The 25,726-nt window shown below is 42.7% G+C and overlaps 2 protein-coding genes across 4 annotated transcripts; both read left to right on the forward strand.

Annotated features, from left to right (window-relative positions):
• Nucleotides 1-3,140: 3,140 nt before the first annotated feature.
• Nucleotides 3,141-7,714, forward strand: tubb5 (tubulin, beta 5). 2 transcript variants are annotated; one of them, XM_073486024.1, is made up of 5 exons: nt 3,141-3,231; nt 5,818-5,926; nt 6,166-6,276; nt 6,372-6,616; nt 6,737-7,714. In XM_073486024.1, the coding sequence occupies exons 1-5, from the start codon at nt 3,175-3,177 to the stop codon at nt 7,547-7,549; spliced, it is 1,335 nt and encodes a 444-aa protein (XP_073342125.1). In that variant the 5' UTR covers nt 3,141-3,174; the 3' UTR covers nt 7,550-7,714. The 2 variants fall into 2 exon arrangements, with proteins under 2 accessions (XP_073342125.1, XP_073342128.1); XM_073486027.1 differs by having other exon boundaries at nt 6,169-6,276.
• A 2,132-nt stretch (nt 7,715-9,846) lies between these two features.
• Nucleotides 9,847-21,196, forward strand: mdc1 (mediator of DNA damage checkpoint 1). Of its 2 annotated transcripts, XM_073486022.1 has the most exons (11): nt 9,847-10,105; nt 10,209-10,814; nt 10,903-10,981; nt 11,136-12,421; nt 13,726-13,794; nt 13,914-17,263; nt 17,730-17,867; nt 17,965-18,147; nt 18,264-18,389; nt 19,013-19,123; nt 19,914-21,196. In XM_073486022.1, exons 1-11 carry the CDS (start codon nt 9,970-9,972, stop codon nt 20,115-20,117), a joined length of 6,288 nt encoding a protein of 2,095 aa, XP_073342123.1. In that variant the 5' UTR covers nt 9,847-9,969; the 3' UTR covers nt 20,118-21,196. The 2 variants fall into 2 exon arrangements, with proteins under 2 accessions (XP_073342123.1, XP_073342124.1); XM_073486023.1 differs by lacking the exon at nt 13,726-13,794.
• The last annotated feature ends 4,530 nt before the right edge of the window (nt 21,197-25,726 follow it).

The following is a 25,726-nucleotide window of genomic DNA, read 5'->3' on the forward strand; positions in this document are numbered from 1 at the left end:
GTTAAAGGGATTGTTTTGTGTTGAACTCCATCAATTCAGACGCTTTTTAAAATATTCTTTTCCCTCATGTGTGTAAATGGGAAGGACAACCTCTCAACATAATGTAGTACAGTGCAAGGTGCATAGGTGTTTTTTTTATGCCAAAACAAACTAAATAAACAAACTCTTCATTTTCATGACTGAATGAACTGAGTAAACAAACTGCCCTGAAAGGACAACACAATTTAATGCTGTTTTACTTATATTTGGCGGACCCTGCCACCTTTCTAGCTTCAAACAGTGTTCTGGGGACCATTTTTTCCCCTGAGAACAGCTTGTTTAGTCAGTTATGAAAAAAATAAATATTTCACCTTTGACTGTGGCCTCAATAATAAATGTATATTATGTATAGTTGAATTTTTAAATTTCCAACAATGTTAACAAAAACTGAAAATTAAAAACTTCATAAAGGTAGAACTGATGGCAGTGCCGTTGTGTTGGAGGGATAAGGTTGTACAGGTGAGCCTAACAAAGTAGCCATTTAGTGTTTACGATGACTATTACATTCATTCTGAGGTCTGAAACTCCTTATCTGACCCGTTTGAGATGGTTTGAAAATATTGTTTTCCAGTGACCTTGTGTATTTGCTTTGCCCACAGCGTTAGTTGCCAGCTGCCTCAGCAAAGTCAGCAGCCCTGCCAGAATCTATAATCTTACATAATAATTTCTACTGCTGAATGAGGATACAGCTTGCTGCAGACAGGGAACACATCGCACGAAACACATGATTCCTGATTACTGGGCTTATGTTTTGGCTTTGAAAGCAGTTGGCCCATACATTTGACCTTGACCATCAATGTTCGCCTCGGAAAAATACAAGCAAATTTGTACACAGCCTCTGACTGAAGCACAAACATGACAGTGACATGGGCTGTCAATTGTCAGTTTTGATGTATCTTCCCAATGATTGATCACTGTACAGGAACAATGTCTAAAAGTACACACTATTATGTGTTACGTAGTTATAACAGTAATAATGTGCACAGTTGCAATGGAGTCTGGCATTACAATCAGACTCTACAACTATACTGATAGAGCATTACATCAACCAAGAATGTCACTGTGGAAAAATGCAAAGGTAGTAAAAGGCAACACATGCTTTCTTTTCATGTTTATTTCCCAATGGCCGCCTCTGTCAGGAAAATAATTCAGTTGAGTAACTAATAAAAACAAAATAATATAAGGGATTTTCAAACCTTACTAGACTATTTTATATAAATAAAAATCCCCCATCAGCACAGTTTAGTTCATACTCTGTAATAACTGTTAACACTATAATCTGATTATTTTATAGACATGGATGGCTTTGGATTTGTTCCCGTTTGTCCTCACTATCAGATGGGAGCTGGAAAAAGGAGTCTGGCTCACACATCCTGACCAGACCTCAACCATCAGGCCCAGGCTCTTATTTGCCACAGGCATCCTCCTTTGTGTCCAGGATGGATGAAGTCACTTACCAAGGCCTCTGCCATCACTGTGGGAGATTGAGCAGGTTGTGTTGGCACTGTACGTTTCTGCAAAAATAACACAATTTAAAACTTTAGGTTTCTTTATGTCAAAACTTTACATTTCTTTATGTAAAATGTTTACATTTTTCTCTTGTCACAATGCTTTGCTTATGCTCTGGTTACGTTCAGGGGAAAAAAACACTTGGTTAGGGTTAGGAAAGCATTGAGTTTTGGCTTAAAATACCTGTTTTGGTCACCACAAACAGCTGGAATTGTCCTGAGGTCTCCTTAAAAACACCTGGTTTGGTCGTGCAACAGATGGCCTGACTTTCTGCCAAAATGATCAGTTTTTGTTGCCACAAACTCAGCTGTAAATTGTCCCAAGGTCTCCTTACAAATATCTAGCGGTGTCACGGTCACTGGCTTGGCAGCCTTGTCGCCTTTAACTCCAACACCATCCCCTCCACCTCCTGACATAAGAGTCAGGTAATACATGACATGACATGTTTTATAGACATGTCAATGGTGACACGACATGTACAAATTTGAATGTATCTGTGGTGTACAGAAACTTTAACTGCTAACATTTTGTCTTGGCGACATTTTGTCTTGGTATGTAATCTGCTAAATTGCCTCCAGTGATCTCACTCAGTGGCAAAGTTGCATTGTGGGTAATGTCGGTGCCAGGTTTTGAAGAGCAGTCCACTGGTCTGGCAGTGTACTCCTATAATCCTGTTGGACTCATTATGGTTAGTTTCAAAACAAATAATGAAAATCATTTCAACAAGTTACCATACTGTCTTCTTTCTTTTCAAAACCTGGTGCCTACATTACCCACAATGCTACTTGGCCACTGGGGTGACATCACTGGAAGCAATCAGATTACATGCAGCTTCCTCTGGAGCCACAAAAGCCTTTATCCTCCTTTTTTCCACACATGCAGTAGTACACCCCAAGACCTGTAAACACACTTTAATGCGTAAAATTGGTGGAGTTACACTTGAACATTCAGTGATTGGACACAGGCAAAAAGGATAACATATCAGCTGGATGCAATGCATTAGAGCTTATCATGTAATAAGATGAAAATCTCCAGAACAGCTACTATATAGACCTTTTCAGGAGACTGTTTTTCAGCATGTCACCCCAGATATTTCCTAATATTGCCAAAGCACCCCGGTGAGGGAGGCTTGAACTGACTGACCCCATTGTCTCAGATTGGAAACTAAATTTCCTGCCATCTGGCTCCTCTGCAGGGAGTGTTACAGTAAGGGGAGTGAGCTACAACTGCTCATTAACTATGCACATGTAATATATATGAAACAAAACAAAAAAAAAAAGAAAAAAAAAGAAAAACAGCAATATATCACATCATCATTACTGGGTGTTTCTGGACACCAGCTTGTAAAATTCTGCTCAATCTCTATATCTAATGTCTCCTCCCTGATCTGCAGCAGCTGCCCCTCCCCATCTTGTCTCTGGGTCAGTCGTCTCAGCCAATCACCGCGCGCAGCAGCTGGGTCTGGGGCTAGGCCACGCCCCACACCCCGGCCCCAGCCTCGTTCTGGATACGCTCCAACATTATAAAGGCATTGTCCGCCGGCTCTTTAAAACCAGTCTGCGGTCGGCTCCTCGGTCCCGTGAAGAAAACGTTTCTGCTCGCCGTTGTAAAACTTTCGCATCCATAATGAGGGAAATCGTGCACATCCAAGCCGGCCAGTGCGGTAACCAGATCGGTGCCAAGGTAGGAAAATACAAGTATTGATCATTTATTAATTCCTTTTTAGAAAATAAGTCCTCTCATTGTTGAAAACGCCCAAGCCTCATTATGCAGATCACTCATTATCTTAAATCTTGATGAAGCTGATTGATTATGTGAAGACAAAGAACTGCTTTTTGTGCCATTATACAACCATTAAAAAACACACCCCTTTCACATGTATCTCACTTTTGTGCATTTAAACACATCGTAAATCAGAAAATGCACCACAGATAGTTAAATCCCACTGTTGATGAGTATTTTTGTGCTTTTCTGTCTGAATCTTGTGCACTGCGGTAACTGGTGGGTGGGTGGGTGGGTGTGGAGCAGCGGACCGTGCTCTGCTCTCATCGATATAACGGTATAACGGGGCTCTTGTGTCTCGACGGGTTTTGTTCACACAACACCGGGCGTGTCTGCGTCTCCTCAACAGTGAAGACTCAGCTGACCTCAAGACAATGTCTGGGGAATAGAAAGAAGAAAAAAAATCAGTCTATTCTTCACTTGTCAGAGCCCCTCAGTCAGCCTACTCCGCACTCCTCTGGTTTCTTTGTCTTGCACAGGCAGATATGGCTGGTATTTCAGACAATGAGGTGGGGAGCTGGGATAGGAGGCCTAGTTTTTTTTTTTTTTTTTTTTACTCGCCCCAAATGGCAGATGGATCCATAGCAAATATTGATCAGGTTTTATTTCTGCGGGCTGTAGATGCAGACTGCTGTTTCAGCTGGTGAGAAGGCAGGGGAGCTGTGGAAAGGGTGTGGCATGGATAATTGGTGAAGAAAGAGCTACTTCTTCTAAAAAAAGACAGATCATTTGCATTTTATGACAAACATCGTCAGTGTTTTAGCAACAAAGTGCACTCATATACATACTTTTGCCAATTTATATTTAATTTTAATGCTTTTTTTCTTAACTTAAGTCTACTCATATGGCCCTGCAGTCTGCCCCACACGTACAATACATCACCCACCCAGTCTTACAGCAACAATTGCAGTCTGCTACAGTACATGCCTTCTTGGCCCATCATTATCCCGGCCTCCTTTTGTTTAACAACTGATCATTTGTTACAGGCAGCATATGTTTAAGTGGGACCTCACTCAGACACACACAGGAATCTGGAGACCAGATTAACAATGGCCCATATATCATAGGATGCATCATTATCATAGTGATGCCCTGCTGACAGAGGTTTTAATGTCCAGTAAAGGAGGGACTGTCTTTGTGATCAATGCCTGTCCTCTCCTAACCAAATTAGGGGTAGAGTGGGGGGTGGGGGGGAATGGAGGAAACAGCTGATGCACAGTGGGTGAAGTCACTGGGCTGTCAATTGACTTAATATGCAAGTGCTGCCAATGTCTCGACATAATAGCTAAAATAAATCATTTAACAATCATATACACTTAATATTACTTTTTTAAAAACATTTTTAATTTTTCAATTTTTTTCCAATTCCAGCTAGTCAATAACATAGACATATAGGCTCGTCCAATCAGAGTTAATGAAGTAATTTTATACCCATCTCCTTTTCATCATTAGTGTTTTTGTGTTTTTTCCAATATGCTGCTAAAATAACCACTGGTGGCCTGGCAGGGAGGATCTCCAATTGTTTCCATTCCCCCTGGACTCATTGACTCAGATGTCCGGTGGATATGATTGACAGAATTGCTGAAGGGCTACATTGTGGTGAATTAGGTCAGGGTGTGGCATTGCTTTCCTGCTTATTGTCCTCATTCTTTCACTTTGAATATTTTCAGTCTTTACTGATAGCCATCTATCGTGTCACTGTCAAATATCGGTCAGTTTGTCACTCTTTTGGTAGTACTTTTTCGACCCTTTGTTCTTCTCTTTGTCCTGTTTGGATATCCCTCATATTGAGGTCACTTGGTCATTTTTTGTTTTACATGGTCTTATTTAGATGTCATGATACTTAAACCACAGCTGACTCCCAATCTCCTAAGTACTGAGCTGCAATGCAGCCCGCTTATCCAGATTACTCTAAATCCTCCTATTGCTGCTGTTAGCAGGAAATCACAGGCGCTATGACAAAAAAAAAAAAAAGCCTCAGTTGGAAGATATCTCAAATATATGTGCATGCAAATAGCTGCCTGCGTATGCAACAGTCACACCCGCTTATGGGATTTAATGCAAACCCACTCTGAGTGTGGTCTTTAAAGAGAGAACAAGACGTGAATACAGATCTGAAGACAATCAGCGTCTTCAGTGTAGTGTGGCAGCCCACAAATGGAGTGTATTCTCAGTTTAGCTTGCCGAGTGATCTGTAGTCCCTTTGTGCTCCCTCCTTTGCATTTTAACATCTAAAAGAACTGCATTCTGCTAAGTCATCAGTTCATGACTATGGAAATATTAACAGCTGCATTGTATTAAAGGGGTTAAGATATGGCTTGGTGAAAGGGGAAAAATCCTGTCATTTTCATCAGAACCCAAAAATGCAAACCCACGGCTGTTTTCCTCGTTTAAAGTCCCCAGTCCCATAAACCGCACTGCTAATGGATAGATGCGTACTTTCTTGCAAGTAACTGTCATGTGATACCTTCCATTTTGTGTCTGCAGTTCTGGGAAGTGATCAGCGATGAGCACGGCATCGATCCCACAGGGACTTACCACGGAGACAGTGACCTGCAGCTGGACAGGATCAGTGTCTACTATAATGAGGCCACAGGTCAGCTGCCTTACAAACAACTGATCTGTACATAAATAAACTGTACATTATGTGGATATATGTTCTGCTTTAAGACGTGTTTCTCATGTCCTCTGTCATGCATGGACTTTCTCACATTACACAGTATATTTTGTGTCACAGCCAAGACTGTGGTTTCCTGCATTATTGAATTTGTTTTGGTTTCTCTCCCCTTCTCCCTCCTTTCTCCACATATTCTCTCATTTTCTTTTCTTGCGGAGGAGGCAAATATGTACCTCGCGCCATTCTTGTGGACTTGGAGCCGGGCACCATGGACTCCGTGAGGTCTGGACCTTTTGGGCAGATCTTCAGACCCGACAATTTTGTGTTTGGTGGGTGGAATAAAGCTCTTGTTACTGTATAAGTAAAGCCTTTTATGAACAAGGGGAAAGAATGGCTCATCTGCATGTCATTCCTACCCCTCCAGGTCAGAGCGGTGCTGGAAACAACTGGGCCAAGGGTCACTACACAGAGGGAGCTGAGTTGGTGGACTCAGTCCTGGATGTGGTCCGCAAAGAGTCAGAGAGCTGCGACTGCCTGCAGGGCTTCCAGCTCACCCACTCACTTGGTGGCGGAACTGGCTCCGGTATGGGCACCCTGCTCATCAGCAAGATCCGTGAGGAGTACCCCGACCGTATCATGAACACCTTCAGCGTGGTGCCTTCCCCCAAGGTAATTTACCCTTGTGACAGAGCATGATATTTTTTTTAATGAAATTTAAGTTTCTCTTGCCTTAGGTTTTGTTCTCTATGATCATGAGACTGAAAAAGATTCTGTGTTTTCTGTCCTCAGGTTTCAGACACAGTGGTTGAGCCATACAATGCCACCCTGTCAGTCCACCAGCTTGTAGAAAACACAGATGAAACCTATTGCATTGACAACGAGGCCCTGTATGACATTTGCTTCCGCACTCTGAAACTTACCACACCCACCTACGGAGACCTTAACCACCTGGTGTCCGCCACCATGAGCGGAGTCACCACCTGCCTGCGCTTCCCCGGTCAGCTCAATGCTGATCTGCGCAAACTGGCTGTCAACATGGTGCCTTTCCCCCGTCTGCACTTCTTCATGCCTGGCTTCGCTCCCCTGACCAGCAGAGGCAGCCAGCAGTACCGAGCCCTCACAGTCCCCGAACTCACCCAGCAAGTGTTCGATGCCAAGAATATGATGGCTGCGTGCGACCCACGTCACGGCCGCTACCTGACCGTCGCCGCTGTGTTCCGTGGCCGCATGTCCATGAAGGAGGTTGACGAGCAGATGCTCAACGTCCAGAACAAAAACAGCAGCTACTTCGTTGAATGGATCCCCAACAATGTCAAGACCGCCGTCTGTGACATTCCACCCCGTGGCCTCAAGATGGCCGTCACCTTCATCGGCAACAGCACAGCCATCCAGGAGCTGTTCAAGCGCATCTCTGAGCAGTTCACAGCCATGTTCCGTCGTAAGGCCTTCCTTCATTGGTACACAGGTGAAGGTATGGATGAGATGGAGTTCACTGAAGCAGAGAGCAACATGAATGATCTGGTGTCTGAGTACCAGCAGTACCAGGATGCCACAGCTGAAGAGGAGGGTGAATTTGAGGAGGAGGCCGAAGACGAGGCTTGAAGATGAAGATGTGAAGGTCGAGACATCATTGCCAAAACGAAAAAATAATCAAATAGGAACAACCACAGAAGTAACCATGGAACATAGTGTCATTGCTAGAATCAAACTTTAGCATACATTAGATATCCCTTGTGATTCACTGCGAATAAAGTTGTCAAAAGAAAACTTGTGTGCCTTTTATCAATTCTTGCATATGAATGATTATTATTTGTTTTGAAAAAAAAAAAAAGTGTAAATATGAAGGATTGGCTATGAAGGGGGGTTTCCAGAGGTGGATTAATGTTAACTCTGTTGAGATCAGCAGTTTCTGTGCCAGAAGCTACTGATAAATGTATGTGCTATTTCCTGCAGCTGTGAAAAATAGCTGTGTCATCCCATTTTGTAAAGCATGGATAAGTAGATTTAAATTTCTGTTGCATGAGCATTAAGCTTTGAAACAGTTACTCAAATGCCAAGATTTCTCATACAGTCGGTCAGACATGGTTGCCAGATATCATATAGAGCATTTAACGAGGTGCATCCAGATAAGTTTCTACTCTGCAAGCAGTATGACGGTTAAGGGTGTATGACCAAATTGCAACATGATAAGAGTCAGACAGAGCTACATTCCCACATCTATGAGTCAAGCCAAAGAACATATGTTCATTGGACCCTGGCAGCGGGGTCCTCCCACACAAGCCCCAAGGTTGCTGTGTGTGGTCATTAATGCACAATACTAAAAGAATGCACTCATGAGTTTAGATTTCTGCCAGGTGTGTCTGGGTGAATGTGTGTGGTGGGACAGGGAGTGCAGGGCAGGTTGTGTGTCCAGGTTGAATGCATGAGGGTTGTGGAATAAGGTGGGAGACAATATGCAGGTTTCAAAATGTCAAAAAAGTGAAAATGCCAACATAATAACAAAATCCCAAACTGAAGCAGTTGTTAATCATTTGGGCCCCCTACCAGCAAGTTAAGATTGAGGAGTCAGCAGTCCATGATGGTGTATAACACAGTCAGGAGATGAGCACAGCATTCTTGAACCTGTACGCAGGCATTCTCCGTGGGCCCCTCACCACATCCACAGCTATTCATTCTAGCATCTTTGTGGGCCTTCCTCACATGGTACAATTTTACGTACAGAAAATGTGAATCAGCACAACCCCGAGATGTCCTTGAGCAGTCATAAATGCATACAAAAATATTAGCCCGACTAGAGATTAGCTGCAGACAGAAACAAACATGCATGAGATAATAAGCACAAAACTAAAATAATGATGGTCTGCAACAACCTACCTTGACACACGGAACCTCTTCATGGCATCATCATGGTTCAGGAGGTAACAAAGCAGCACCCACCCCAAAGCCCTTATGTCATGTTATGTTGTGCTTTACACACTTTAGCATACAAATATTCATATAAATTGGTGAAAAAACATTATTTGGGGAGTCAGGTCAGTTGTCCTGCCTTCTGATGTGAGTCAGACTGAGGCGTACGGTCCCTTTAAGACACGGGTGTACGGCGCGAAAATGAATGTGTGAACTGTGACGCTTTGAGAAATTCTGGTCCAATCAGCTAGTTTGAAAGTTAGGCTGAGGTTTGACTGTCCAATGGCAACAGAGCTTAACGTGACTGATAGATATATTGGCCAATCGCTTGCGGTTTAAACGCCTCTTTTGGGCGTGGTTAATTCTTTCCAGGATATGCATGTACATTTTTGTTTATCTTCACTGGGCAGGGCGAGACGTGTGAATGGTGAAGGTGGGTATAGTGCAACATTTCCCCGTAGGAGTATAACCATATGTGAAGACAGTATGAGCTTATTTGAGGAATTTTTCCATGCAGTTGGGTGAATTACGGTCAAGGCACTTGCTTGACTTATGGCGTAAACTTCCTTCATAGTTTTCAAGATAATTGCCCAGACAGTTATCTCTTAATTGGGACTGTTATTACCTTCAAAATAGTATCCAGTAACGATTAAAATGAGAGCATTGTTTTCTTCTCCTCAAGACGGAATTATACAATGAGAAGTTAGGTTTGTTAAAATATGAAATTCTGACGTTTGAATTATCCAAGCTAGTGTTAGTCTTCTCCTCCGTTTTGTTGTCATGCTGACCGGAAGTGGAATTGCTCTGTTTTTTTGAAAGACATGTTTGTACACGTTCAATAAAAGTTGTATCAGCGTTGTTCAGCGCTGCCTAGATAACTGCTGCAACCAGGAGCACAGCAGCAATACAACAGGCAGGTGTAGCTAAAGAGATCATCAATTAGCTGGTAATGCTAACGTTAGCCGCGTGGCGTTGCCTAGTGATATCTACCGCTATTAACGCTAGTTAACGATCTGTGTCAAACGTTTGTGAAACAGGACGCTAGCATTACAGCCTAAATATCTATTTATATGTGTTTACGTAGAGCAGTCGTCCTGTCAGACCCTGTGTGAGGAATGGATGCTACTCAAATGATCAGTGACTCCTTCTTGGAGTCAGATGAGGAAGAAAATGAAGAGGAGAGTGAAAACAAGAGGGGGCGACCGTTGGCTAAACTGTGCATCTTAAAAAATGAACACATCCCTGAGACAGGTGAGTGTTTTACTGCTGCTGTTCTTACACCCAATTCAAACACAGTCTGCCTAACTTGTATGGACATGCATTGTTTATGTACATCTTATCATCTGTCACCCAGAGTTGGCCCTCTTTTTGGGAGAAAATGTTTTGGGTCGTGACCCCAACACCTGCACCCTGCCCTTGCTGGCACCCTCAGTATCCAAACAGCACGCTACCATTTGCATCTCTGTCCATGGGAAAAGAGGTTGTCACAGTGAAGAAGACACAGAGGCTTTAGTATGGGACCTAGGGAGCATGAACGGGACTCGCAAGGGCCGCTTAAAGCTCACTCCGAATGTACGCTATGCCCTCAGTGAGTGTGACAGTTTGGTGGTGGCAGACATCCCATGTCAGTATGTCAGCTGTGCTGCAGACACAGCCTCTTCTCAAGGAGACTTCAGGACTCCTCTGAGCAAAAAATCAGGGGTGAAGGCCAGGTTGTCAGATGCCTCAGGGGGAAAAGAAGTTGACACAAGCACTGGCAGCAAGAAATGTGTCAATGGAGGTAAAGAGGCAAGGGTGTCTTTACCAGATCTGCAGGACACAAGGGAGACTCCTGTCAGAACCAGTTGCCTGTCCTTTGAGAAAACTCCAACCCAGCCACAGGGGACCCTGGTCCCAGAATCTGACTCGGACTCAGACGGAGAAAGAGGGGGAGGAGCAGATAGGAGGCGCAAGGCTCAAGGTCTGTAAATTATGTAAATAGTTATTGTAATCAAGCTCTGTCTTTTGTAGCTGATGTTTTACAAGTTCATGTTTATTATCTTTTACAGTGTCTGATTCTGACTCCTATAAATCCAGTCCCACATGTTCAACATTCTTGAGTCCCACAAACAAAATCGTCCCTGAAAGGTACATTATCAACAATATATTTTGGAATTTTTTAAAATTATGTATATTTATAATATAGGCATAACCAAACCTGTAAATATACACTTTATTAGTTTATTCCTTCTTTAACATTGGAATTATAATGCTTGTCACCTTGTTTTCCACTGTTTTACAGCGAGGATGAAAGTCCCATCACACCTTCCGTCTCCACTAAAAATAGGCCTCACAGACATGTCAGCTTCAGCACAGAGGAGACAGAAGTAGATGTGGGGCGACAGCAGCTGAAGGAAAAAAAGGCACTTGCAATTGTGGACGACAGTGAAGAGGAGGAGGGAGAGGAGGAAGAAAGAGCAGCACTGGGAGGGAGCAAGTCTGAGGAAAGTGAACAGTGTGTGCCAGTGAAACAGGAAAACAATGTCAGTCTTACAGGAGAAGATAAATTGCCTGTATCTGCACCTGCAGTCTTCACAGACGCGACCCCTGCATTTAACATGGACAGTGACACTGATGTGGAGGGAGAGGAGGAAGAGGTGGCACCTGCTGGTCCAGTGACCCTGTCAACAAACCAAAACACTGATCAGCCACCAAACACAGCCCAGTTTCACATGGACAGTGATACAGATGTCGATGAGGATGATGATGCATTGGACAAAATTCTCAAATCTGTGCCTTCCTCTGCTGACACCGAACCTCCTCATGTTATTACAGTTATTCAGCCAGAGGCCATCACTATGGACAGTGACACTGATGTGGAGGATGATGATGATGCTGCTGTGTCAGACGCTGCCTCAAAAGCAAAACCTCTGTCGGTACAGAACACACCCGAAGCTGACTCTGCCACTTCAGCACAACTGAAAGACTTCCACCTAGATAGTGACACAGATGTTGATGAGGAAGAAGAAAAGGATTGTGGAACAATTAATACAATCTCTAAAATAGATGAAAGTCCCACTGGATTAGATAGCAAGCCAATCTGGCCTAAAACCACCCCTGCTGCTCCTCAAAGCCTGCATCTAGACAGTGACACAGATGATGAAGCTGCTCCTGCCCCTGTCATCAGTGAACCCTCTGTGGTGTCTGCTGTCACAGAATCACGCACCACTGCAGAAGCAGGAGCCGATTTGGATATTCTATCTGACAGTGACACAGATGTGGAAGATGAGGCTCCTCTGGTTATACCTTTTGCTGTCGCAACCTTGTCATTCGCTCCCAGTACCACATCAGAAGCTCTTCAGTCAAATTCTGATGCGGACACAGATGTGGATGACTCCAGCGTGCCCCCTGCTGGGGACGGGGTCAATCCAGCGGACCTTCGTGTGGACAGTGACACAGATGTGGAAGCTGAGGAGGAGGATTTTGGAGGCGCTGGTGAGGGACAGATTCCTATTCTGCGCAGAGAAATCACACCTGGGTTGATGGCTCCCCCTCTGCAGAACTGTTCTACTCCTGTACAACTGACAGGTAATCAGCCGATTTACCTTAAAGTAAGAACTTAATAGAATGACTGTGAACTGCAATTAAAGATTAGTCTTTCATTGATTAATCTACTGATCATTTCCCCGATTCATTGTTTGGTTTATAAAATGTCAGATAATACGTTAAAAATAGGATTGGCATTATAATTTCCGCAGCCCAAAAAATATGTACTCTAATGGCTCAGTCCAAACCGAAAATATGTTCAGTTTATTATCATATATGACAAAGAAAAGCATCAAATCCTCATGTTGAAAAGGCTTGGGAACCAGGGAATATTTGGCACTTTTACTTGAGAAATGACTTAAATGACCAATATAACTTAGTTGTTGTCAGTGAATTTTCTGTTGACCAATTAATTTACCAATCAGTGCATCTCTAGAATAAATTACATATTAATTTATTTGTAGGATTGTTTCAGGTTCTTGCTCTTTTATAGTGAAGGTATTTAGGCAATACTTTTAGCATTTGTTTAGCATTTTGTTTAAAAAACACTGGATCAACAGTACAAACAACAGTGACAAAGAAAAGAAAGACAAAATTACTGTATAATGGTACAATTATACATTACATTTACACAATCACAGGCTCCCCGTGAGTACAGGTGTGACATAAAGCCTGTTCTTACATTTTAATGACAGATCGAGTTGGTCATAATGAGGATTGATTATCATGATTATCAGATGTGCTGTGTGATAATTTCTTTATCCAGCTAATCAGATGTGAGTGTACTGCAGAGATTCAAAGATCAAGACAAAAATGAATTTAACTGTGTCAACAACCAAAAAGAAAAAACATGTATTACAAATTGCAGTGGTGCTGTCTTCCTTTGAAACTGTAAAAAGTAAAGTTCATCTACTGTATTGGAGTGTGTAGATGATATATTTCTGAAGTCAGTGAAAGCAGTTTGGCTTCATATAAACTGACAGCCAACAATATGAATTTCCAATTATTGGGCCTATAATTTATTGGTGCGATATATATTTTGCATTCCTGGTCAGAATATCTGCTTATTACATATATATAAAGTATTTCTGATTCTGATTATGAATGACCTCTGCAATCTATTTATGCTGGAAAGGATAGGTTCTCCAAATAATCAATAAAGTGAAACCAGATTTTTATTAATTTTTAAAGTAGACCTCAGTTCTCTCAATTTGAAAACACATCCTGGCCTCTTTGATCCACTGTCGTTGATAACTTGCTTAGCATTTTGAACACGTTTTTAAACATAAAAGATAAAAGCCTGCTTTAAATTTTCTTTTAATGTAATTATTTTCACTTTGGGACAGGTCCAGAAGGAGGAGTGGAGGATATGGATACTCAGGCATTCCTGAGTCCCTCTTCAGCTCCATTTAGACGTCAGTAAATTACTTCTAATGCAGTCAAATTGCACATAACTGTGTCTGTTTTGTAACCAAGAGGGTGTATCAGAGAGAAAATAACCTTGCACAAACTTCTTTATTTTCTCTCCTTCCAGGTGCTGCTCTAATACCCAAAGCACTGTCTTCCTGCTCAGACAGCCAGGAGGATGAGGATTTTGTGGTGGCTGAGACTCAGTCCTTCGTTCTCCAGACCAGAGACTGCCAGGGCAACCCTCCAGAGGACCACACGATGGACCCCACCCAAGCGTTTGGCCTTGAGTCTTCTTGTGATGAAAAAGTTGAACAGCCGAGCAGAGGAGGGTCCTTCCAGCTGGGATTATCTGACAGCAGCCACCTGCAGGGTCAGGCCCAAGCTCTGGCCATGGAGAGCACCCAAGCCTTTGTCTCTGTGGAAGGGGGTGTGAATCTGGAAGAAACTCAAGCATATGCAGCTATTTCAAATTCAGACAGAACCTCCTCAGAGAGTGATTCAAATCTGGAGGCTACGCAGGCTTATGGAGAGGTGGAGGAAGCTGCCAAATGTTCAGTAATGGCTGAAAAGAAAGGCCAGGTAGATTTAGCCCTAGAAGCAACACAGGCATACGTTTCAGAGCCCTACTGTGATTCAGAGGATGAAACAGATGAAGATAAGACAAAAGATACTGATACTGCTGAGACTCAGCCTTTAGACTTTCCCACCTCATCTACTCTTGCCATGGCTGAAACCCAACCTATGTCTGCTTTTGAGGAAGCGGAGAGTTTAGAGAAAGAAAACCCTGCTTCATCTGTACTACAAGTCAAGCAGAATGAAGAGAGAGAGGGACATGGGAAGGTAGCTCAACCTCAGGAGAGGCACCTCAGTGAAGCTCTGTCTGTAGCTGCAACTCAGCCTGTGTGTGCAAGTGATGACGAGGAAAGTGACGAAGAAGACTCGATTCCAGGTCCACGAAAAAGAAAAGCAAAACCGCTGCAGCTTGAAGAAGAGCAGACACAGTCCCTCACTAGTTCTGAAACCCAGCCCATGCACATCGGTGTTGCTGAAACTCAGCCCATGGCTACAAGTGGTAATGAGGAAAGTGATGAAGAGGACTCAATTCCAGGTCCGCGAAAAAGAAAAGCAAAGCAACTGCATCTTGAAGAAGAGGAGACACAAAGGTTCACAAACTCTGAGCTATCTGCTGTTGAAACTCAGCCAATGGATACAGGAAAAGATACAGAAAGTGATGACGAGGACTCATTTCCAGTGCCTCGTAAAAGAAAAGCAAAGGCACTGAAACTTGAAGAAGAGCAGACACAGTCCCTCACTTTTTCTGAAGTTTCCGCTGGTGAAACTCAGCCAATGGTCACAGGTGAAGACGAGGAAAGTGATGATGAAGATTCAATTCCAGGCCTGCGAAAAAGAAAAGCAAAGCCGCTGCAAATCCAAGACGAGGAGGCACAACCACTCACAAATTCGGAGGCCTCCACTGTTGAAACTCAGCCCTTAGAAACAAAAACTGTCCTGCAGCCTCAGAGGGGAAAGAGGGGACAATCTGAAGCTGGAGCCAGTGGCGTCACAGTTAGAGGTAGAAGAGGGACAAGGTCAGGGTTAAGAGAAGAGGAGGAGCAAGCAGAGTGTTCTGAACCTCCCAAGAGACAGACGAGAGGGAAGAATAAAGCTTTGCCAACCCCCAGAGGAAGGAGAGGAAAACCGATGCCTGATGAAGATGAGAGTGAAGAAGGGGAGAAGGTAGAGCAGGCTAAGCTAGCTAGAGGGAAAAAATCCACAAGGCAACAAGATGAGGATGAAGAGGAAACAGAAAAAGAGCCAAGAGAGAGGAAAAGAAAGGATCAAGAAGAAAAGGAAAGAGCCAAAGAAGAACAATTGAAGAGGGAAAGAAAGGAGAAAGAAGAAAAGGAGAGATTAGAGCGCGAAAAGGCAGAAAAAGAAGAGAAGGAGAGATCGGAGAGGGAAGAGAAATCGAGAATAGAAAAGGAAAGAAAGGAACAAGAAGAAAAGGAAAGAGCTGAAAGGATGCAAAAAGAAAAAGAAGAGCAATTGGAGAGGGACAGAAAGGAGAAGGAAGAAAAGGAGAGATTAGAGCGCGAACAGGCAGAAGAAGAAGAGAAAGCGAGAATAGAAAAGGAAAGAATGGAACAAGAAGAAAAAGAAAGATTGGAGACGGCAAAGAGGGAACTAGAAGAGAGACTTGAGAGGGAGAGGAAGAAACAAGAACACCAAGCAAGACTGGAGAGTGAAGCAAAGGAAAGGGACGAAAGAGAGACATTGGAGAGAGAAAAAGAAGAAAAAGAGGCCAAAGAAAAACTAACAAAAGAGCAACAAGAAAGTGTCAAAACACCTGCAAGAGGTCGAAGAGCACCCAGGAGAACAACCGCTGCCCCAAGTACAACAGAGCCAGAACAAGACTCAACCATATCAACTAATGATGACGTTCCAGCAAGGAGAACCAGATCTCGCTCCAACTCTTCCAACTCTGTCAGCTCAGAGAGGTCTGCTTCAAGTGTTAACACCCAGAGGAGCAGGGGGAGAGGCAGAGGCAGAGGAGCAAAGAGGACCAGTGAGCCACCAAGAGCAGCCATTGCCAGAGCCAGCAATAGGAGGAGGACAGTGGCTGCAGAGGCAACAGAGCAGGACAGTAACGACACTTCCCCAAAGGGAGTCCTTTCGAGGTCAAACTCTAACAACTCTGAGATCTCCAGCTGCAGCCTGAGCTCGCAGAGCAACGCAAGAGGAGGCAGGCAACGAGGAAGAGGGAAGAAAACAGAGGTAGACTTCATCCCTCCTATCAGTAGTCAGAGTGATCAGAATTCAATTACCAAATCTACACCCAGAGGCAGGAAGAGCAGGAAAGTAGAGCAGTCCTCTGATGCGGTTCCCCAGGAAGATTATGAGGAGAAGGCAGACTCTCAACAGGCAAGTACCACAAGGGGGCGTCGGCGAGCCAGTGCAAAGGGCTCTGAACCTGCAGCTGCAGATCAGGAAACCCCTTCAAATCAGGAGGAAGGACTTGCCAATGAAGAATCATTCACACCTAAAAAGAATGTCAGGGGCCAAAAAGCAGTAAACAGTGAGAGTGTGGAGGCATCAGTAGCTCCTGTAGTCAGTGATAGAGTTGAGGCTAAAGAGCAAAGAAAAGGAAGAAAAAGACAGTTGGAGCCAAATACTGAGGAGGACTCTAACAGTGGCACCAAAATTCCTAAAGGAAAAGAGAAAGCCCAAACAACAGAGGCAGCAGAGGCAAAAACGAAAGATGATGCTAAAAAAAGAGGAAGAGCTTCCAGCACTCAAGCAAATAAGAATGCAAAAGATCCCCCTATTGATTTGGAGGTGAAAGAGGAAATGAAGGAGGAGATGGTTGAGAGGAGAGGCAGAGGTCGTCCATCAGCGATCCAGAAGAAAAAAACAGAGGAGCAGGAAGAAAGTGGAACATCTGTTGACCGGGATGCACATGTGGAGGCATCAGAGGTGACTTACTTAACTCACCTTAAAATATTGAGGTTGTTGCTTTTGATTGAGAAAAATAACATTAGGGCCGAAACATAAATCAGACCAGAGAGAAAGCTGAGTAGTATGTAATTAGTGTACAGGAACCTCTGTCCTTCAGGATGAAGGCTTTTACCTTGGCCGAAGGCCCTGGTGCATTTCTGTCTATGAGTCAGCCTTTCCCACAAACATAATGTACTGCAATCAACAACAGGCCGGGGACTGTCCAGGTCTCCCACACTCTCTGAACAACAAGAGTAGTCTGACCTGCTCTGAGACATCATTAATACACTAATGAATTAAGTACTTTAATGGTCTCAGTCACTGCCTACTTTTATGTTTTATGTTGATACTCCTCCTGTCCTCACCATTCTGTTTCATACTTTGTCCTTGTCTGTCGTAATATGTACACTATCCTCCCCTCCCTGCATTCTCTCCCGTTTAACAGCCCCAGACTCCAACCAGCAGTGTATCCCGGAAGCGACAGGCTCCTGCGGTCTCCTCGCCTGTGGCAAAGACCCCACGCTCCTCCTGCGTATCCCCGGCAGCTAGTGGCCGATCACGAGCAGCTAACCAAGCCTACAAGGTTTTATGTCTTTGTAAACACATGGCCGTATTTGTCCGCAGAATTATGCTCAAGAGGGAGAAATTTGACTAATAAGAAAGAAAAAACGTTCTTTCAGGTGCTGTTCACAGGCGTGGTGGATGAAGCAGGGGAGAGAGTGTTGGCTCGTTTAGGAGGCAGCATGGCAAACGGTGTGGCAGACATGAACGTTCTGGTGACTGATAAGGTGCGCAGGACTGTCAAGTTTCTGTGTGCGGTGGCTAAAGGAGTCCCCATTGTTACCACACACTGGCTGGAAAAGGTTAGTTGCTATATATTAGCAGTAAAAACTGGCCCCACACCAGCTTTTTTTTCTCTCTCTAAGAGACTGACTCAAATAGACACTCACTGCTCTTGATGTCTTTCTCTGTGTGTCAGAGTGGTAAGGCTGGGAGCTTCCTGTCTCCTAATGCATTCACTGTGAAGGATCCGGAGCAGGAGAAGAAGTTTAATTTCTGCTTACAGGACTCTCTGAGGAATGCCAGCAGTCAGCCTCTCTTACAGGTACTCATAACACAGCCATACCATTTACATTGTCTCCTTTATATTTTTCCTATGAATGAGAGGTTGAGCGGGTGAGTGTGGCACAGGGGTTGTGGATAATATTGACTGTGAGGTTTAGTCATCCTGAAATCCAGAGATGTTTGTGTTGTGATAATAATCATCCTCAGCCTATAAAAGTGCAAGTGAAATGCTTGACCTTTTACCCACAAGCGTTGCTTTCAGCTCAGCCTCTCTGTAGTTGAACGAGCTCGTTTATTTACAAGAGCACAGTGTTGATTGTTTGCCATTACACCGTGACTTGTGGAAAGTAATTTGACAATGATTTTTAATGTATTGGTAAGGTTTTATGGGCACTTCACATCGGGAAGCGGTTTCCATTTCCATCACATACCCCAGCCCAGCCCTTCACTGTTTCATCAAAGCTGCAAAGGGATAATTTAATACCACGTATTATGCTGATACTGCCTAATCCGGAGGAATTGTATACACGTGTTTACCGAATTACATTCCCAAGAGACTTGTATTGATTTCCTGAGGTGTTCTTGCAGAGATTAAATAAAAATAGGGAGAAATCATATTTGTTTACATGTTGTGCTCTGCATCTCTTGTCTTCTCTCTCTTAGGGATACGAGATCCATGTTACAAAGTCAGTGAAGCCAGAGCCAGTTCAAATGAAGGACATAATCTCCTGCAGTGGAGCTACCTTTCTTCCCAAGATGCCCTCTTCTAACAAGGTACCAGTCAAACTTAATAAAACTTTTTCTCAGTCAGGTTTTACACAGAGCTTTAACTAATGATTATTTTCATTCTCAGTTAATCTGTTGATTTATGAATGATGAATAGGTTGTTTGTAAAGATGCACCGATTAACTAAAGACGGGATGCGTTGTGATCTAATGCACCTGATTTCTTTTGGGAAAGTAAAACATTCGAGCTGAGGGCTATTAATTGCCCATTTACTTTGAGGATAAGGATACGTTGTCTTAACCAGAGCTACAAGCTTTTTATTCTGCACACATGTCAATTGCAGCGCATTACAGACTCCTTCCAAAAAATCAGTACACACTGCGTAAATGTTTATAAGAGGGTGCTAAAATTCACTTCAACATTTCAGTAACAGCTTACAATGTTTTATTAGTTATTTAATAATTAGTGTTTTATTACAAACATACAATTCACTTTTCAACTAAAAAAGGTTACAAATACATTTTCACATGCTGTTAATTATAGTTCTTGGAAAGAAAGTGTCAGTGTTTTCCAAAGCCCAAGATGACGTGAAAAAATATTCAGTTTACTGTCATGGTGGAACATTTTTACTTTCTTCTTGTTTTCTTAAAAAAATACATGGCGATTAATCGACTACTAAAATAGTTGGTGATTAATTTAGTAATTGACAACTAATTGACTCATCAAGTAATCGTTACAGCTCTTGTCTCACACACACATAAATCAACATTATTTTTATGGTCTTCACATCCTGTCAGTCAACATATGTGTGATTACTTATTTATTTTCTCCCTCTCAGCCTCAGACTGTAGTGATTTCCTGCGAGGAGGACTGGCCGCTGTGTGGCCCGGCTCTTTCTGCGTCCCTCCCAGTCGTCACTGCTGAGTTCCTTCTCACAGGGATCCTGCAGCAGAAAGTCGACTTCCAGACCCACTCGCTCTCTGCACCTACTCAACAACCTGCAGTAGGAAGAGGAAGAGGAAGAGGCAGGAAGAAGTCTTAACACCAGGGTTCACTGGAAAAACCCAAACTCGTAGATTCCCTTTCAAATCAGAGACCGGTAGAAACACTAGTGAGTCAGCTTTTCGTCTGTATGAAAGACTTGAAGAATGTTTTTGCTGTATGCAGCAGAAGTTGGGTGTTTACTTGCATGGTGGTAAACACACTGTGGATGTGCTGTTATTTGACTGTGTTAAAAAAATAATTTTACATTGTTCTGTTTTGTAAGAGAAAGCAGTCTTTTCTTACAATCTTTCGCTTTCTACTGTACATGTGAAAAAATAAGTTTTTAAAGTCGCAAAAGCTAAAAGTGATGTTGCTGCTATGCAGGTTGGGACATAATTACCCTTAAACCGTCCTTGTCACTTTCCCCCTCTTATCCGCCCCTGTGCTCCACCCCTCTCTTTGTACAACCATAACAAGCAGAGCAGGAATTAATGCTGCAAAATTGCTGCTACTCTCTCTGTATGCTAAGTGCTTCAAGTAAATCAGACAGTTTGGCAGGTAACCAACCGTGAAGAGGGAGTTGTATAATCATGTTTGGATGGTGGAACAGAGGAACCGATGGGGTCTGATTTGAAGTCCATCAGTGGATAGAAACAAGCTTCTTTCTTGTCCTGATAAGAATTGCCGTAGTGTCTTTTATACCGAGGTAATCATGAACCTACCAGTGAGTCTGTTGCTCCTCGGTCTCCATTAACCATCAACATCTGCTCCATTAAGGCTTCATCCAAACATAGTACCTCCAGAGATGAGACATGAGATACAGGCACGTGAATGCTGATGCTGCCTCCTCATCAATATCTTATAGTGTTTGTTCTTGCCATACATTTACTGACTGTGTGTTCATCTTATGTAAGTTGTCATGCTCAAAGACCAGCAAGTATACAGAACTCACATTTGGTTTCCATCCTGAGCTACTGTAAATCTAAACTTGCTGTGTCATTGGTGTTTTAAGACGGACTCGTTAGCTTGTAACTTCATTTGATTGGAGAACTATTAAATAGCTCAACATATTTGTATGAAATCATGAAATCTGTTTGTATTGCCAATGAAAACATTAAATATTTTCTATTATCTTTAAGCAAATGTGTATTAAATTTTGCAACAGCATGCTGCATTGCTTAGGCTTTTATTTTGTTGCTCAGTTGGGAAAGCCACAAGATTTGGCAGAAAAGAAAGTGTCACAAACATTAAGTAAGAGGACCGTGTACTGACTTGTTTTCTTTCTTTTTTTTCCCCCTCAAACTGTCATTTTCAATGTCAAGAATTAGCCTGCAAGATCAAAACAGAAAAAGGTATTTACTGCCTTCAGGCCTTGCTTGAGACCTGGGACTCATTAATGACTGTTAACTGAGAAGGATCTCTTAAGGAAGCCCTAAAGGGCCATGCATTCATACATTTTATTTCCTCCGTGTTCCCGTGATAACGAGTAAATTTCATTCGTTTTCTTGAGATCTCGAGTTATTATCTCGAAATAACAACTGCTGTTTTCCCGAGATAACGAGATAATTTTCTCGAGATAACGAAACTTTGTTTTCCCGAGATAACGATGTAATTTATTTGAGATCTTGAGAAAACAAAACGAAAGTGTAGTATATTAAATCATTGCAGGAAACATAATTCAGTGTAGCAATATCAGAGGAGCAGGAACATATCAATCACCGCGTCACATATCTTTTCAATCAAGGCCTGACACAGGCTGAAATAGCATTATGCCTTGCTATTACAGATAATATACACATTAGTGTGCGTAATCTAAAAAGATGGTTAGCAAGGCTTCAGCTATATTGGTGGCGCAATCTAAGTGAGCCTGATGTCGTCGTTAACTACATAGCTGACCAGCTACGAGGTCCCGGGCGTCTCCATAATCTCAGGTAACTCATAATCTATCATATCACAGTCATTATCTCGAGATCTCGAATTCATTATATCGTTATCTCAGAAAACAAAGTTTCGTTATCTCGATATCTCGAGAAAATTATCCCGTTATCTCGGGAAAACGGCAGTTGTTATTTCGAGATAATAACTCGAGATCTCGAGAAAACAAATGAAATTAACTCGTTATCACGGGAAAACGGAGGAAATAAAATGTATGAATGCATGGCCCTTTAGGGCTTCCGTAATCTCTCACTTTTTTAATCTCTTTAATTTAAAATAATGCTTTGTTAGAGGTTAAAGTCATTTATCTGAATTCTATAAAAGTATCTTCTATTAAATGTACTTTCAGCAACACTATGTAAGTTTTTCACCTTAAAATTACAGCTGTCTATCACTTGTTTCTGCACTATGTAACTTCAGTGAGAGGGTAGGATCACAGCATTACATACATGTTTACTTCAAGATACAAGTTTTAAACATAAAATTGTTTGTAGTTAGCACCTACATTACTCTGTCAAATTGTTACAGACCTGGGATTTGTATTTACAACAGTGGTGTTGCACTCAGAAACTGAGTTACCATCAAAAGTAAAAGTAGATTAAACACATTTACATATATGTATATGCTGTATACTACAGGTCAAATATTCAGTATTTTTATGAGCCAGAAAAATGAAAAATGTATTGAGTAAAAACTACAATATGAACCTCAATTACTAATTAGCATGCTAACTTCACTAGATATATTTACAACACAATACATAACATCAGAGCCTATTTATTCACATTCTGGTGATAATTGTAATTTTTGAATGATTTCAGCTGAAATTCTAAGATATTGCACCTTTAAGTAGCCGACAGTACTCGAGTAGGCTAAATGTACTTAGTTACATTCATCACTGGATTCAAGTTTGTTATTGAAAACTTCTTTTTGTTTGTTTTTCAGGAGGTTTTAGTGAATGTTTAGGTTTTTAAGATTACTTTTAAGGCTGAACGGTTAAAAAAGGTTTGATTTTTGGTTTGCTTCCTCAATGACAGTCTACAGAAATTTAAATATGCAGATTTTATTATTCTTTTATTTCTGACATCTTATTGTCCACATGGAATTCACAGTTTTTTTTAAGCCAATTGACCAATAAAATGCTTTTATTTTGTGGATTTATTTTTTTGTTTTTTATAAAAATGACGTGATGGGAAGCAGTCCATTAAGGCATCCATGTAGTGACAACACACCTATCCTGAACACACCATCATCCACTTTGTTCATAATGTCTGGGGCTTAATTTGTTTACTGATGCATACCTTTGTGCTGAATCAGCATCCTCCTGTGGCTTGCCTCTCTAATACCTCATTAAACACATAAACTCCCCCTCCTCACTGTCAGATGACTGTAGGTGTCCTTTTTTTTTATGGGGGGGCGCAGGAGGGTGTCCGGTGTTTCCCGACGCGAGTCGAGTGGCTCCGAGTGCGAGCAGAGCCCGACATATTCTGAACATCTTCCAAATGTTGAGCCCGAGTCGTGAAGTGCTGCTCTTGAGGGGGGCGAGGTTGAGAGGGAGGGAGACGACGAGGGAGCAAACAGGCAGCAACCCCGCACATTTTCACCTCTGAACAGCATCCCGACATCCTCGCTGACTGCACCGCAAGCTCCGACACGGCCAATTAAAGGTGGGTGAGCGTGCTGCGCGCGGAATCTTTCTTTACCTAACATGCGTGTGTTTGTCCTACATCTGACTGGTGCGTGACGGGTTAAATTCTGCAGTTTTTCGGTTGATGCGCTTGTCGGCTGTCCCAGCCCGGAGGTGAGCTGATCAGACTTTGAGCCGTGAGGTTTTATCACCTAACACATAATGCTGTCAGTGTGGGATTGAGGTGTGAAGATATGTTTAATGGCTGAACGCTCCCGGGGTGATGGAGCCTCGCCTTCATTAGATATTTTATGTTAATTCCAGCCTCCTGGTTGGACCCAGGTGCTTAAGAATACAATGCAGTTTTATTTTGTAGGATGCAAGATGATGTCAGGGGTGTCTCACTGCCTTACAGAAGCTTGAATTAAAGCAGGTGTGTTCAGTCTATAGTCCATCTTGATTGAAAACATGAAAAAATAAACTGTTATCACTCCTGCAATTTGTGTTGTAATGAATATTATAATAAAATTATGTTTTATTTAATAGTCCTCTTATTGTATCCTTCTAAAGCTAGTATCTCTTCTTATAAGGAGGTTATCTGGTCCAAAAGGCTAAATGTTCTGTACTGTTAACACTTAAGAGCATCCATTATCTGACAGGCGGCTCCAGCCTGAAGGCTCTCTGGCTGTATGTTGCCTCCGCCTGCAGTGTGCTGCTCAGTGACTGTGGCCAGAGCTGCATGAAGGCCCAGCCACACGAGAGCAACGGCCGCATTATAATCTCATCCGTACCGAGAATGAATCCCACATCTTCCGTGCTGTCATCACAGTGTGTTTGTCAATACTGCACACTGCTCCGAGGCCCCTCCACTCCCCTGCTCCTCCTCCCTCATGTCCAGTGATTTTAATGAATCTGACAGGTGCAAGCAATATGGTGGAAACCTGTCTTATCCTTTAGTTCACTGCAGCCAGCTTTGGAGGGAAAACAGGTTGTCAGCTGCTGCAGGCTTCTTATCGAAGATGCATTTTAGAAATGATTTGGATTCTGTCTAGACGTTGGGAGACATTTTGGATCCTTATATTTGAAAATCTGAAGTTTAGCAGCAATGCACATTTGTTTGCCAGTGGTGCAGCTACAGCAAAGTAAAAATTCAGCCATTTTCACATGTGTCTGTTGATGCAGCAATCATTTGTTTTCTTTCTGATGCCTCATGATTTATAAATGTCCAGTGCTCTGAGAAGAGGGTACGACTTGTGCATCTGTAAATGTTTGTGCTCACTTCTAACATGCCTAGGACCTCACCCCATGCAGTGTGATCTCTCATCATCATCACTTGTGCAAAGAAATAGAGTAAAGTGAAAATGAAAGAGAAATGATGAAGGGTGAAGGCACAGAGGTTGCTTTGTAGGGTCCCCACATCTGCAGTCATTGAATGCATATCCGCCTCTTTAAAGCCCCATGGACAAAGACCTGTCTGTCCTTCCAGTAAGTAGCGAGTTTGGAGTTTAGAAGGAACACAGGCACGGGCTTTGATTTCAGAGTGGGATGCACTGGCTCGGATTATATAAGATAAGGAGGAGGAGAAGGATGAAAGAGACATAATAAAAAGAGAAAGAGATCCTGAGAGAAACACGAAAGATGAAAAAGGGTAAATGACGGCGATGCAGTGAGATAGGGAGCCGAGTCAAACTGAGAAGACAAGATGTGGTGGAAAGGAGGCGAGAGATGATACGGAGCTGTCACACAGCGGCATAGAAAGTTAAGGAAGGCAGCAGAGGAGGACAGGCAGGCTTAAACCGGGTCGTGATGATGGTGAGAGAATGGTGACAGAAGTGAGAAAAGGGAAGAAATCAGGGATGAAAGAATGGAGAAGAAAATAAAGACTTCAGTGAAGCTAAGTGAAGGGAGAGCGAGTGAGGGAAGAATACCAGATGGCATGTGTGCTCATGGGTTACAGCCCAAAGGACAGTGTGTGAATATAAAGATATCTTATTGCATGTTTTGTCATGTGTTTGCATGTTTGTGCTCAGCGAGGCGGCCCCTGATTTGGCCTCAAATGCTCCAAACTACCACAGAAATGAAGGAGATTTTAGATTTCTTGCTTC

The sequence above is a fragment of the Pagrus major genome, chromosome 17 (assembly GCF_040436345.1).
Source record: "Pagrus major chromosome 17, Pma_NU_1.0".
In the NCBI taxonomy this organism is placed as follows: domain Eukaryota; kingdom Metazoa; phylum Chordata; class Actinopteri; order Spariformes; family Sparidae; genus Pagrus; species Pagrus major.